This window comes from Acomys minous (assembly GCF_964271855.1).
Source record: "Acomys minous genome assembly, chromosome: 11".
Classification (NCBI taxonomy): Eukaryota; Metazoa; Chordata; class Mammalia; order Rodentia; family Muridae; genus Acomys; species Acomys minous.
Window position 1 is genome coordinate 47,711,362 of NC_140492.1, and position 15,549 is coordinate 47,726,910.

At 38.3% G+C, this 15,549-nt stretch overlaps 1 protein-coding gene across 16 annotated transcripts in view; it reads right to left on the reverse strand.

Annotated features, from left to right (window-relative positions):
• Nucleotides 1-15,549, reverse strand: part of LOC311608409 (cell surface glycoprotein CD200 receptor 2-like) — a 120,104-nt gene that overhangs the window by 75,414 nt on the left and 29,141 nt on the right. For 9 of the 16 annotated variants that reach the window (XM_084800866.1, XM_084800874.1, XM_084800871.1 and 6 more), the window contains one exon: nt 10,058-10,763. The exons of 6 other annotated variants lie outside the window; for them this stretch is intronic. In XM_084800866.1, the coding sequence (XP_084656992.1) occupies nt 10,647-10,763 (117 nt within the window). In that variant the 3' untranslated portion in view covers nt 10,058-10,646. One more of the 16 variants, XM_084800870.1, reaches the window with a different exon arrangement.

Consider the following 15,549-nt stretch of genomic DNA (forward strand, 5'->3'; position numbering starts at 1 on the left):
GGTTATCTTGCCTGCCTGCCTGCTTGCTCCTTTTTATCACATCGGAGAATGTGGCCTTTTGAAAAAAAAGTAAAGTCATTTCATCTGTAGTTAGTTAAAAATGGAACTATATAGGGCTGGAATAGATTGGGCCTAGTCCTGTAAAACTGGCATCCGTATGAAAGAAGAAGGCGCATACGTGCATGTAGAGAAACGTTCATGTGAGGACAAAAGCAAAGACAGCAGTGTGTCTCTTCTACAAGTTTAGAAACAACAAAGATTTCCAGAAGCTAGAAAATAATCAAAGATGGGCTTCTTCCTTCCCGTCTTAAAAAGATTTAAAGACTCTGGCAATGGCAAACCACTGCAGAATGACACTTGGAGAGCTGAAAGGCCAAACTTCACTTACAGCTAAGAGAAAGAGAAAGGTGCCATGCAGGGTCATGGAGCCTTGCACCCAGCAACAGGGAAACGGCAGCTGGAGCCTTAGGAAGCACATGCAAAGCAAGGGGGAGTGGTAGGCCTCTGGAGTTTTATAGTTTAAATAAGCTCATATGTTATATGAGGGATGGTTCACAAGGCATGGTTATCTGTAGGGTAATAATTTCCCCCTCTTCATTAAAGACAGATTCTTTGCCAGGTGGTGGTGGCACATGTATTTCATTCTAGCATTTGGGAGAAAGAAGTAGGTGAGTCTGAGTTTAAGGGAAGCCCAGTCTACAGAGTGAGTTCCATGATGGCTAGGTCTACATGGGGAAACCCTGTTTTGAAAAAAAAAAAAATAATAATAAATAAATAGCTTATAGATAGATGAATAGAGAAAGAATGAATTAGTGAATGAATGAATGAATGAATGAAAACCTTTCCCCATACAATATATTCTGATTAGTTTCTCTTTCTTCTACTCCTCCCAGCTCCTTCCCACCACCTCTCTCACCCAGAGCCTCTCCCTTTCTGTTTATCACTAGAATATAGCAGGCTTTTAAGAGAGTACAACAAAACGTAAGAAAACAAGATAAAAACAAAACCCGTTACATTGAAGCTGGACAATCAACAGAAGGAAAAGAGCCCAACAGAAGGCAGAAGAATCAGAGCTCCCCTGCATTCACATACTCAGGAGTCCCATAAAGATACTAAACAGAAAGCTACTACATATATATGTGCCTGTAGGCCTTGTGCTTGCTGCTTCCGTCTCTGTGAGATGCTACGAGCTTTGCTTGGTTGATTTAGAGGACCTTGTTCTCCTTGGAACCTCAACTCCTGGCTCTTACGTCCCTCCCACCTTCTCTCCTCCCTGCCCCTGATTGAAGGGAGTTTTCTGTAACCCATGTTTTTCACCCATGACCGGGTTCCTAATAATAATTACTCTGAGTCTTAAATATATTTACAAAAGCCTAGGCCGATATGGCTAGGCACGATCCCTAACTAACCCTTAACTAATCTCATGTTTATTCTGTTCTAAATTCTGCCACATGGCTGGTTACCTCTGTTTGGGTTCCATGCATCTGTCTTCCTCAGAGTCCCAGCATGGACCCCTGCACACTTCACTTCACCCCAGCATTCACTCTCTGTACTGGAGTTCCTCCCTCCTATCTCCTTCCTCAGCTATAGGCCAATCAGTTGTTTACTTACAGGCGAAGAATCCATACCAAGAGATTATACCTACACCACCACCACACCAGGTTCTCTGAGCTCTGCAGGGTGGGATTTGACGGAGACATTCCATTTAGAGCTGTATGTTTCAAGGTGTTTATCCCTCCCTTCTCTGCCCTACTGTCTCTGTCTCTCTCTCTCTCTCTCTCTCTCTCTCTCTCTCTGTCTCTCTCTCTCTCTCTCTCTCTCTCTCTCTCTCTCTCTCTCTCTGTCTCTCTCTGTCTCTGTCTCTGTCTCTGTCTCTGTCTCTCTCTGTCTCTCTCTCTCTCTCTGTCTCTCTCTCTGTCTCTCTCTCTGTCTCTCTCTCTCTCTCTCTCTCTCTGTCTCTCTCTGTCTCTCTCTCTGTCTCTGTCTCTGTCTCTGTCTCTCTCTCTCTCTCTCCCTCTCTCTCTCTCTCTGTCTCTCTCTCTGTCTCTGTCTCTGTCTCTCTCTCTCTCTCTGTCTCTCTCTCTCTCTGTCTCTCTCTCTCTCTGTCTCTCTCTCTCTGTCTCTCTCTCTCTGTCTCTCTCTGTCTCTCTCTCTGTCTCTCTCTCTCTCTCTCTCTCTGTCTCTCTCTCTCTCTCTCTGTCTCTCTCTGTCTCTCTCTGTCTCTCTCTCTCTCATGTGTGTGCGTGCATGTGTGCGTGCATGTGTGTGTGTGTGTGTGTGGATTTGCTACAGGAGAAAGCTTCTCTTATGATACCTGAATGAGGCACTGATCTCTAAGTATAACAAAATATCATTAGGAATCCTTTTATTGTTACCTTTTTTCAAACCACAGCATTTCAGTTTCCTCTAGGTCTCTGGGCTATCAATCCTCTGGTTCTTTGTCAGCCAAGCAATGTTGAGTACATATGCCATCTTGTAGAGTGTGACTTAATTCAAATCAGATGTTGGTTGGTCACTCCCACTAGCTTTCTGCCACCATTACCGTAGCATATTTTGTAAGCGGGATAGATTGTAGATCTAAGGATTTGTGTCTGGATTTGTGCTTATGTTTCTCTTTTGGTAGCATGCGTAGTGCCTTCCCATACCAAAGACACTAGCATGTAGGGGTGAAGGTTCTGTGTAGGCACCAGCTCAACTTCTCCACACAGTGGGTTGTGTGGGTGTTGTCTTAAGCAACTGAGCCTTACTGTCAATCTGTGGAGAGCAACCTATTCTCTCAGCAACAGCCTGAGTCGTTTGGGGATTTTCAAGGGATCCTTTAGGCCAACAACTTAATTGGATGTAACCCAGTTCCCGGTATTGGGGGCTTTGTGTGGTGACAAGAGACAGCCAGTTCAGACTCCATCTCCCTCATTGTTTGGACACTTCATTAGAAAATCCTTCATATGTTTCAGGAAGTTTCTACTGTACTATGTTTCCATATCACCCCTCAAATGTCCCTCAATTCCAGCTGTCTTTCCCCCCATCCGCCTCTATCTCCATCTTCCCCTCCCCATCTGATCCTGCTATTCCCATGCCCCCTGTTTCCAGTCTAGCCATAAAAATTTTATTTTATTTTCCCTTCCCAGGGAGATCTATATTCCCACTAGTCCCTTCCTCTATACCTAACCTCCCCAGGACTACAGACTGTAGCTTTGTTACCATTTATTTAATGGCTAATGTCCACATATAAGTGAATAGAAGATATACCATATGTATCTTACTGGGTTTCCTCACTCAGGATGTTTTTTTTTCTAGTTCCTTCCATCTGCTTACAAATTTCATGATGTCATTTTAACAGCTGAGTGATACCCCATTGTGTAAATGTATAACATTTTTTTTCTTTATCCTTCAGTTGATGAGCCACAAAGGTTGTTTCCAATTTCTGGCTATTATGAATACAGCAGCAATGAACATGGTTGAGTAAGTGTCCTTGTGAGGATGAAGGATGCTTTGGGTATATGCCCAAGAGTGGTATAGCTGGATCCTGGTGTAGAGTGAGTCTCATCTTTCTGAGGAACCACCATACTGATTTCGGTAGTGGCTGCACAAGTTTTCACTCTCACCAGCAAAGGATGAGTGTTCCTCTTTTTCATATCCATACTAGCATTTGCTGCCACCTGTGTTAGGTGTAAGATGGAATCTCAAAAGAGTTTTGATTTGCATCGTCCTGATGGCTAAGCATGTTGAACAGTATTTTAGTTTCTCTCAGCCATTTGAGTTTCCTCTATTTAAAATCTGTTTAGATCTCTACTCCATCAGGCCTCTAGTAGATGTGGAATTGGCAAAAAATATCTGCCCATTCTGTGAGCAGCTTTTTTGTCCAAATGACAATGTCCTTTGCCTTACAGGAGCTTTTCAGTTTCTTGAAGTCCCATTTTTTTTAATTGTTGATGTTAGTGTAAATGGTGTTCTATTCAGAACCTCTCCAGTGTCAATGAATTCAAGGCTGTTGCCCACTTTCTTCTGTTGGTTTCAGCAAATCTAACTTTATGTTAAGGTATTTGATCCTTTTGGACTTGAGTTTTGTGTAGGGTAATAAGTACAGATCTATTTACAGTCTTCTACATGCAGACATCTAATTTGACCAGCACCATTGTTGAAGATGCTGCCTTTTTTCCCAATGTGTATTTCTGGCTTCTTTATCAAAAATCAAGTGACCATAGATGTGTGGATTTATGTCTGGGTTTTTAATTCAATTCCATGATCAATATGTCTGGGTTTTTTTATGCCAACCATGCTGTTTTTATTACTATAACTTTGTAGTACAACTTGAAATCAGTAATTGTGATACCTCCAACAATTCTTCTATTGTTAGATAGTTTTAGCTATCCTGACAGTTTTTGTTGTTGTTGTTGTTGTTGTTGTTGTTGTTGTTTTTCTAAATGAAGCTGAGAATTGACCTTTCAAAAATTTGTCAAGAATTGTATGGGAATTTTGATAGGGATTACATTGACTTTGTAGATTGTTTTTAGTAGCAGCCATAGTCTTGTCCATGATTTTAGTGGAATTACTTTAAGTTTCTCTCCATGTAATTTGATGTTGGCTATTGGCTTACTGTATATTGTGTTTATTGTGTTTAGGTATGTTCCTTGTATTGCTGATCTCCCCAAGACTTTTTTCTTCAATTATTTATTTATTTAATCACTCCACATCATGATCCCATGCCCTGCTCCCATCCCCCCCTTACCCACCTCCCCAAGAAGGGGACGCCCCCAATTGGTACCAATCCACCAGATTTTCCCCTTTTTTCATAGTGTTTCTTTTTTTTATTTAATTAATTTATTCAGATTACATCTCAATTGTTTTCCCCTCACCAGATTTTTAAGATGAAGGGTTGTTGGATTTTGTGAAAGGCTTTTTCAACATCTAATGAGATGATTGTGTATGGTTTTTTTTTCTTTCAGTTTGCTCATATGGAGGATTGTATTGATGGATTTTTGTATATTGAACCACACCTGAATGCTTGGGATGAAGCCTACTTGGCCATGGTGGATGATGCTCTTGATGTATTCTTGGATTCAGTTTGTAAGTATTTTATTGAGTATTATTGCATTAATGTTAATAAGGGAAATTGGTCTAAAATTCTCTTTCTTTGTTGAGTCTTTGTATGTTTTAGGTATCAAGATGACTATTTGGCAGTGTTCTTTCTGTTTATTTTGTGGAATAATTTGAGGAGTATTGGTATTAACTCATCTTTGAAAGTCTGGTAGAATTCTGCACCAAAACTGGGCTGTTGTGGTTGTTGTTGTTGTTGTTGTTATGAGACTTTTAACTACTGTTTCTATTTCTTTAGGGGTTATAAGACTATTTAAATAGTTTACCTGATGTCGAATAACTTTAGTAGGTGGTATCTATCTGGGAATTTCATCTAAATTTTCCAATTTTGTGGAGTACTGGTTTTTAAAATAAGACCTAATGATTCTTTGAATTTCTTCAGTGTCTGTTGTTATGTCCCCCTTTTCAGTTCTGATTTTATTAATTTGGATATTGTCTCTGCCTTTTGGTTAGTTGGGCTGAGAGTTTGTTTAGCTTGCTGATTTCCCTCAAAGAACCAGCTCTTGGTTTTGTTGACTCTTTGTATTGTTTTCGTTGTTTCTAATTCATTGATTTCAGCCCCCAGTTTGGTTATTTCTTGCCATCTACTCCTCTTGGGTATGTTTGTGTGTGTGTGTGTGTGTGTGTGTGTGTGTGTGTGTGTGTGTGTGTGTGTGTACACGTGCATGTGCTTTTAAATTGCTAGTAAGAGAACTCTCCAATTTCTTTATGAAGATGCTTAGTGCTATGAACTTTCTCCTTAGCACTGCTTTCATTGTGTCCCATAAGTTTGAATATGTGTGCCTTCATTTTCATTTTTTTCTAGAAAGTCTTTAATATCTTTCTCTATTTCTTCCCTGACCTAGTGGTCCCTGAATATACCTTCTTCTCAGCACTTCATTGTGTTTGAGTGAAAAGTTCTGTAGATATCTGTTAGGTCCATTTGATTCATGACCTCTCTTAGTTTCATTATTTCTGTATTTAGTTTCTGTCTCAATGACCTGTCCATTGGTGAGAGTCAAGTGTTGCAGTTTCCCACTCTCAATGTGCGGGGATCGATGACTGGTTTAAGCTTTAGTAATTTTTCTTTTACAAATGTGGTGCCCTTGCACTTGGGGCATAGATGTTCAAAATTGAGATGTTCTCTTGGTGGATTTTTCATTTGATGAGTATGATGTATTCTTGTTCATCTCCTTTAGCTTTGATTGAAAGTCTACTTTATCAGATATTAGAATGATTACTCCAGCTTGCTTCTTGGGTCCATTTGCTTAGAAAACTTTTTTCAGCTTTTTATTCTGAGGTAATGTCCATCTTTATTGCTGAGGTATGTTTTTTATATTCAGCAAAATGACAGATCCTGTTTTCACATTCATTCTGTTAGACTCTGTTTTTTATTTGGGGAATTGAGCCCATTGATGTTGAGAGATATCAATGACCGATAACGGTTCATTATTGTTATTTTTATGTTGGTGGTGTTAATGTATGTGTTTGTGTGTGCTTCCCTTCTTTTGTTTTTGCTGGTGTGGAATTATTTATTTCCTGTGTTTTCTTGGCTGTAGATAACCTCTCTGGGTTGGATTTTTACTTCTAGTATTTTCTGTAGGGCTAGATCTGTGGATAGGTATACAGTTGGTTTTGTCTTGGAATGCCTTGTTTTCTCCATCTTTAGTGATTGAGAGTGTTGCTAGGTACAGTAACCTCTCTCTTCCTTGATGTCCAGTGGCTTTCCTCTCATTGTTCATATTGAGTCTCAGAGTTCTGAAAATGTGCACTAGGACAGCTTAGTTGTTGCCTGGGTGGAGGGCAAGAACTCAAGAGCTTTTAACCCTACCATTTTCACTGATGTGACCCAGTAGATTTCCTCTGAAATGGTTTGGAGCCATTTCTACACCACAGTTCCCAACAACTAATTGCATTTTTCCAGACCCCTGCAACCCTGCTGTCCTCAGAAGCTAAACTCCGCTCATTTGTACTGAAGATACTATCTCCTACACAGAAAATGTGTTTATTTAGAATCAAGGATAGGCAAGGGGTTATGGAATTTCCATAATAGACTATGGAAAGCTGCTGTGTGGCAGGGGTGCCCCTGCATGGAGGCCTAAAGAGGCCATTGGGTGAAGCTGTGAAGAAGAAACCTGGATTGTCTGGGACACCCCAAGATGTTAGAGATGCCAGAGCCTTGGGACACCTGCTGAGGAAGCTGCAAACAGGGAGTGGAGTCAGCCCAAGAGAAAGTCAGTCAACAAAGCTGAAAGGAGTTGGGGATCTGATGAATTATTTGACATAAGTCATGCAGATCTAGAGTTTGGAGTTTTGCCCAGCTGTTTCTCAGTCTTGCTTTGTTCCTCACTATGCTCCCTTTCCTACATTTTGGAATGGTAATATATATCCTCTTGCCATTATGTGCTGGGAGTATATAATCTCTTTTTTTAATTTTGACTTTATAGGAGATTACAGTTAAGGGATTTTATGAATCTCAGAAAAGACTTTGAATTTTACACATTGTTGAGACAGTGATGGACTGTGGGAACTTTCGAAGTTAGACTAAATGCATTTTTTATTATCTTATGGCTACAAGCCTATGGGGGCTAGGGAGTGGAATGTGGTGGTTTGGATAGGTATGGCCCCCATAGACGCATGTGTTTAAATGCATGGCCCATAAGGAGTGACACTATTAGGAAGTGTGGCCCTTTGGAGTAGATGTGGCCTTGTTGGAGGAAGTATGTCACTGTGGAGGCTGGTTTTCTGGAGGTCTTGTATATGCTCAAGCTATGCCCACCATGGTACACAATTTCCTTCTGCTCCCTGTGGGTCACAATGTGGAATCTTGGCTCCCCCAGCACCGTGTCTATCTACACAATGCCAGGCTACCCACCATGATAATGGACTAAACCTCTGAAAACCTAACCATTCCAAATTAAATGCTTTTTATAAGAGTTGCCATTGTCATAGTCTTCATGGAACCCTAACTAAGACAATACATCTTAGAAATAAGAAATGACACTCATCACCCTGCATGCCTCAGTTTTCTTTCTGTAAAGTGAGACTAATTGTCCTTCTTGCAGTATGATAGCTAAATGATTTAATGCATGTTATAGAACACACAAGCTGCTAACATGTAAAAAATACTGTGGTAAATATCCACATTAATGTTTTTAAAATGTTGGGATGGGTAGCATGGATTATAGTAAATTGGGGGAAAACAAAGGATTCTTCAAAGAATCTTGAAAAAACTCCGACTTTCAACCCCATACCAGGATTAGTATATCAGTCTTCTAGTGAAGAAGGTGATTGATAGGCACACTGGAAAGTTCCAGCAAACATTTTAAGAACATACATGTGATATCATGAGTAAGTTGAAGGACCAGTCTGCAGGTCCAAGTCATCGAGTAGTCAGTGAAGTTCATTTCTATTGTCTCATTTCTACCTCTCCTGTAGACCTCGGTAACAGAAGACTTGTCTCTAAAGACTGCTTCCCATGTGTTTACCATCACTCTTTTCATGAGCCAGAGGACAAGAGAGTATGGCCAACAGCTACTGATATAGATTGAGAAATGTTGACTGGACATAGGAAAGAAGTAATGATTAACAATGTCCATGCATCAGCTATATTAGGGAACACTAGTCAGTTTTGCCCATTAGCAACATATTTTTACCTGAAATACTTTTAAAAACATGAAAATAGAGACTGAGGAACAGCAAGGATTTTTAAAAAAAAAACAGATGCAGTCTTATGCACTTACAATTCCAGAAGATGTAGAGATTAGGGGATCCCTGAGGCTTGCTGGCCAGCCCAGCTAGCCGAAAAGTAATCTCTGTGAAGGACCTTGTCTCAAAAATACAGTGGAGAAGTAAATATCGGATGTTAGCCTCTGGCCCCTACATGCATGCACATATATGTGTATGTGAACCCACACATAAATGCATATGCATTTACATACATATAAAAACACATGAGTACACACATATGCATAAAAATGCAGAAACTCGTAAAAATAAATATCAAGCAATATTCTTCATTGGTCTACCTGAAGTAAATATTTATGACATTCATTATAAACATCCATAAATAAAGCATTCAACTAAATCAGAGGTTTCTGCTCTACTCACTAATAGTTTAATATTGTTCACTAATTGTTAACTACAAAACACATGGTTTTCTTTGGGTGTCATTTTGTCTAAAGAGGCAGCAGTACCATCTCCCAAAGGTAGTACATAAATGATCTAGTTTGGGTTATTTGAGGTAAACATGGCTTTAAAGTAGAATCTTTGAGGTGGCAGTGTTTTGAGATGCCTGGAGAGCTGTTTGGTACAAGCTTACACAGGAATCAAGCTTGAACTAAGACTAGGAGAGCAATTCCATGAGACTGGATGAGAAAAGCCCATGCAGTAACAGGAGAGTGAGAGAAAGACAAAAGATGCACACTCCATCCCATACACAGAACAAATGGGGAGCTGGCTGCTGCCAAAGAGTCTGGAAAACGAGGGTGTTGGTTGGATAATGTATAAGGATATATATTTGCATTCTGAAAATGACTCTTAAAAAGAGACTAGGTGTAGGGGTGGGTTGGAAGTTGTTGCTACCATCCAAGGGAAGAGTAATAAGTTAGGACAGGACCTGTTAAGAGATGAGAGATGCAAAAACATCTCCAGATAGAAGAGCTGACAGTAAACATTCCAGCTTTGTGCTGACATGGGGCCAGAGCCCTTAAACAGCGTCGTCTGAAGGAAGGGGGAATACTGGGGACAAGAGGGCACAGCAGGAAAAAGAAGTTGGGGAGAATAAAACAAAATGGAATACCCATGAAAATCTTATGTGGCATCCTATTGTTTTGTAAGCCAATAAAAAATTAATTTTTGAGAATTTTATATACAAATAGTGAATTTACCTCATTCCCAACCCTTCCTTGCTCCAATCGAGCTATTCCCATGCCTGCCCATTCCCTCTTAATTGTTATTGTTACACGCACATACTACTGAGTCCATTTAATGTCACGTGTGTTTAAGATTGACAAGTTGGGATTGAATAACCTACCAGGACACTGCAATAAAAAAAAGTTCTCCACCCAAATGTCAGTATTAGTCTCTTCATACTTTCCATTTCACTTTCCCTGCTGTACAATCGTTTGGGCTATCGTAATCTAGGATATGTGGTTTCCAGTCACAAACAGTCTTTCTTTGTGGAGTGTGAAGATGAAGATTGGGGACATTTACCCCCAGGCTGATGATCCTGCTCACACATTCTTTTTGCAGCTTCCTAAGTAGGATGTAAGTCGATCCATTGGGTTTATCCCGTGGTGCCCTTTGAACCTCCATGGTTAGTGTTGGTTCCTCTTTGGTTAGCCAAAAAGAGCAATTGATGATACCTTGGTTATGAAAAGAATCAATATGGTATACACTTTTATTTCTCCAGACTGTAGGTTATCATCAGACTATAGATTATCTGAGCCCCAGCATGAGATAGACACTTCTTCAGAGACTTGATGGTCAAAGTGGCAGCGTTTGGTGAGAGGACAATGTATGTGTGCCTTATTTTCCTCATCTTCCCTCAGCTTTGACTTGACTTTTTCTTACAAGTCAACACAGAGGTCAGGCCTGACTTCTGGTGTAGAATACACAGTTTCTCCAGCACTGTTGACGAGACTATCCTTTCTCCAGTGTGTGTTCTTCAGACCCTTGTTGGAGATCTGTTAACATAAACAGGTAAGAGTCGGGGCTGAAAACTTGCTGGCCTTACAAAAGATTATAAAATGCAGTTATTTAAGGAAAATGTTGTCATTAAACCGTATTTTAATGCAGAAGACTCAAGCTCAGTCTTCTGCAAGACCCAACACCCAAGTCAGGCAACTCAGAAACTTCCGTAATTCCAGCTCCAGGAAATATGATGCCTCTGGCCTCCAAGGGCACTGACAATTGTGTGCATATATCCACGTGCAGACATGCACATCTACACATGAGTAAAATAAGCAAAAATAAGTCTTTAAAATATGAATGGATTTATTTCTGCTGTCTTCATTACATTATTAGCTTATATATGTCTGTTTTTATACCACTAGTATGCAAATTGTAGATACTGTACCTTTTGTAATGTATTTTGAAACAAGAAAGTGTGTTTCTTGTTTCAAGAAACTCTAAGGTTTGTCTTTTTATTTAAAACTTTTTTGGCTACTTAGAATTTTTCATAGGTCCATGTGGATATCAGAAAATTTTCTATTTTTATAAAAATGTGTCATTAGAATTTTAATAGGGATTGTATTAAACCTGTAAGATCTTTTTGGCCCACAATTGTAAGTTTTGCAATATATGAAGAATAAAATGTCTTTTCATTAGTTTCTATCTCAGTTTTTTTCAATAGTGTTTTATAGTTTTTAGTGTGATGTTTTTACTTTCTTAATTAAAATTACTTCTAAGGACTGTACTCTTTTTTATATTACTGTACATAAAATTTATTCTGTAATTTCCTTTAGAGATGGATTATTATCAAGGTATACACATACAAGTAGTTTTTCTATGTTGATAAAGAGTTTTCACAATGTGTAGAAATTTAAATACTTTTGAACATCCAGTAGATAAAATAATAAATTTAAAAGAAAACTTTAAAAACATTAAGAAAATGAAAAGATGGTATACTAAAACACATGGACTGCACCAAAAACAGTGTTTTTGACTTTAAAGTTTATAATGATAAATACCTACATTTTAAATTTTTTCAAATAAAAAATGTAACAATAATTCAAAGAGATGGAAAAAGAAAAAAACACTAAGCCTAAACTTAACACAAATAATACCATAATAATAAAGATTAGATGAAAAGATTAGGGTATAGATTAAATGCAGAGTGCTTACTTGGCATGTGAAAGGCCTTGGCTCAATTTCTAGAATGAAAAAAGAAAGGGAATGAGAGAGCTAGAGAAGAGGAGGAGAAGGAAAGAATGAAGGAAGGCAGGGAGATGGGAAGGGAAGAGGGAGGGAGAAAATAAAATAGATAACAGAAAATAAGAGAAAATTAATCAAAACTTGCATATTTTTTAAATATATATATATATATATATAAACAAAGTGGACACCTGTAGATTTATCAAGAAAAAAGGAGAGAAGATAAAGATAGAAAATGCCAAAACGAAAGAGGAAACTTTACAACTTATATCATAGAAACAAAAAATAGCATAAGAAAGCCAAGAACAGTGATTGACATCTGTGATTCAAGCACTTGGGAGGAGGAGGTAAGGGGGGGCAAAAGGTTAAGGGGGTTGCAAGGGCAGCATGGTAATACCCATGTCTGTATAGCACTGTTACAGCTATTGATAATGGTGATGGTGATGGTGATGATGATAAAATTGAAAATTAAATTACTAAATTTAATTTAGTAACATTATTAAATTTTACTAAAAATTGCTAGAGACTACCATGAATAATAACAACCAACAAACAAGATAACTGAGAAGGAGAGAATCTTAGAAACACAGCACCCACACGGAAGCATTATAAGTGAATAAAACGTCTGAACAAACACAACTAATAATAAGACTAAATGAGTAACAGCATAACTCCCAATTAAAAAATAAAAAAGGATTCACGGCATGATACCTTCACTGGAAATTCCTAACACTTAGATAATAGCAAGTACCAAGCCTTCCCCAAATACATAGAGTTCTTCCATTCCATTTTACACTGATGCCAAAACTAAAGACATCATAAGAAAGAAAAACTATAAGCTGACATGCTTGATGAAGATGATGCCTCCCAAGCTTTTCTTTAAATAGGAGTGGCAGCATCCACAACACTTGAATTCTTTATAACCAGAATTATATGTCTGTATAACATATGGAAACATCATATGGAAAACACCCAGGTCTTTTGTCATATAACACAGTAATGGGACACACTTAATCCATGGCCAAATGGCCCAGGGATGTCTAGATGACTGACTATACGTAGCTACTTCCACAGCTGACCCTGTGCAGCTGCCGTCTCTGATGCTTCCATTGTCACTGACATCAGAACTCAGCTTCTTTGGCCCTCCGGTGTGGACACTGGCGGTTCTCCTGGAATACTGCAGGCTTTCAGCAGCAGCTTGGGCTGCTGACATACCCAGTCTCAATGGACCGAGCAGTTATTAGAGTCCCACCTTCTCCTGTGTGACAATAGCCTTCTAATCCTTTCTAACATATGTTCCTTCTGTTGGTCCTGTTCCACTAGGGACGCCTGACCAATACAGAAATAAAGCCTAATTTCAAAGAATAAACTTCAGGGATTTCAATTAGATCTCAGTATGACTATTTTTAGATGTTCATGGATAAAAAATGGCCACTAATACATGTATGTTATAATGCATAACTTTCAAAGTAGTGGGGGGGGAGGAATATAGAGAAGGAAAAAAGATGGGATTCTCCAGAAATAAAACTATTTTAATGGACAAAATAATTGACTTAACTGTCCCAGTTGGGACATATTAAGAGTAAATTGGTCTTGCTTTCATTTTTATCATTAAGTCATAATGAGAAACACTTTGGCACTATTGTTGCCACACAGTTGTAACCATAGCCATTGGGAAGCCGGCCTGGCTTCTACAGGGAGTTGAGGTACACAGTACAAATCAAGGCCTTGTTAAAAAAAAAAAAAACCAAGGCAAACAAAATAAGACAAACTCAATCCATTTTAAATATTTTTCCTGACATAAAGGGTAAAGGCTTATTTTTAACAATTAGAAATACACACCAAAATTATCAATAGATGTATTTCCAATATTTCCCTCCAAAGAAAAATGGACCGAATAGTCATATCATGCCATTGCCATCCCTTTAGGATGTAAATAACACAAGTTCCCCCGCCCACATTTATAGTCCAAAGATAGTTGCTGTGTGATAAATACACCAGAATAGGATTTTAAAAATACACAATTCATAGCATCTGTAAAACTGTTGTGTATGAGATATGAGTACTTCTATAGTGACAAAAGGAGTTGAGAATATTGTCATTACATTACAATTACATTACATCTCTCTTGCAGACATGACAAAAATGAGTTCAGTTTCACTAAATAATAGAGTTAATATCATAACCTTAAGACATATGACCCAACTGGCTAATTAAAAATGGAAAGTAGTAGAAACTGTTTAAGAGAGAATATTAAAGATATAAGAATTTTGAGAAAGGCATATTCAAACACAATTGGAGGAAGCATAAACTGACACAATTTGGCTGATAATAATAAAATGAATTCCATTACACTCAAAGAAATTATATCACAGGTGTGCTCAAATAAGGTGAGATTAACCACAAGAAATATTTTACACAGTATTGTTTTAATATCACACTTAGAAAAAAATCTAAATGCCCATCCAAGGGCCATGATTAATTAAATTACAGTGTAATAATACAGTGAAATTTTATGTAGCCATAAAAAAGAATGAGGTAGTTTTGCTTATGCTGATATAAAGATATCTCTAATGCTCACATTATTAGCTTTCATAAGTCCAGCTTTCCAGCATGCTTTTTACAAGGAGAAGTCTTGACAAGCAGATGTGTGCATATGTGCACATAGGAAAATAAATACATAAATGCACACATATACCATAGGCATGTCTTATACACAGAAATTTTTGGAAGAACTCACAAGAAACTCTTTAATAATGATTGTTCCTTCTGCAGTTATTTCTTGAGAAAACTCAGTTTTCATCATACTGTATTGCACAATTTGCTATTTTATCATAACCATGTGCTTTCTTTGTAATAGTTACATCAGTTCTTCAAAGAACTAACTGGTAGCAGCAAAGATTCCAAACTTCCAATCTTGGAAGATCATAAAAGTGAATCTATTAGAACATTTGTGCTTTCTAAGAACTTTAGAAGAGCTAGTTTCCAAGTAATCCTTCCATTGTAGAACTTTAAAGAAAACAACGCAGTAATTACGATGTTACTTGATTCATTTTTCTTGGTTCTAGATTCCAATGGCTGACAAAGTAAGCCAGTCTGTGCCATGAACGTCATCTTATGATACCGGAAGTGCCTCCACCTTGGTCATAGTATCATAGAGTGGGTTGCTCTTCTCTGTGTAGCTCGCATATGGCTGCATTTCATCCTTGGAAAAAGCTCAAAGTCAAAATCCATTCAAAAGAGCTAAAAGTCATTAAGAAAATTACCCAGGTTCCTACCATCTGAGCACTTACTAATAATCCTCACGTGTGTCCCTGGTTTACATGAATAGAAGAGAAGGCTTGGTTCTGATAGTCTATCAGAAACATGTGTTGGTTATTTTTATTTTGGGTGAGATGGTTGCTGGGCAAAAGTAGACATGTAAAGCAATGAGGTGGCATGAGAAGTATTTCAAAACAATGAGCCAAAGACAGTAATAAGCCGGTTGCAGAAGACTAAGGAGCAGGTTGCTCTAAGCTAGGATAAGAGAGAAATGGTGTTCTTATGCTGACCTCTTCCCATTTAAATACGGTCTTCAAAAGCCTCATAGACCTACAG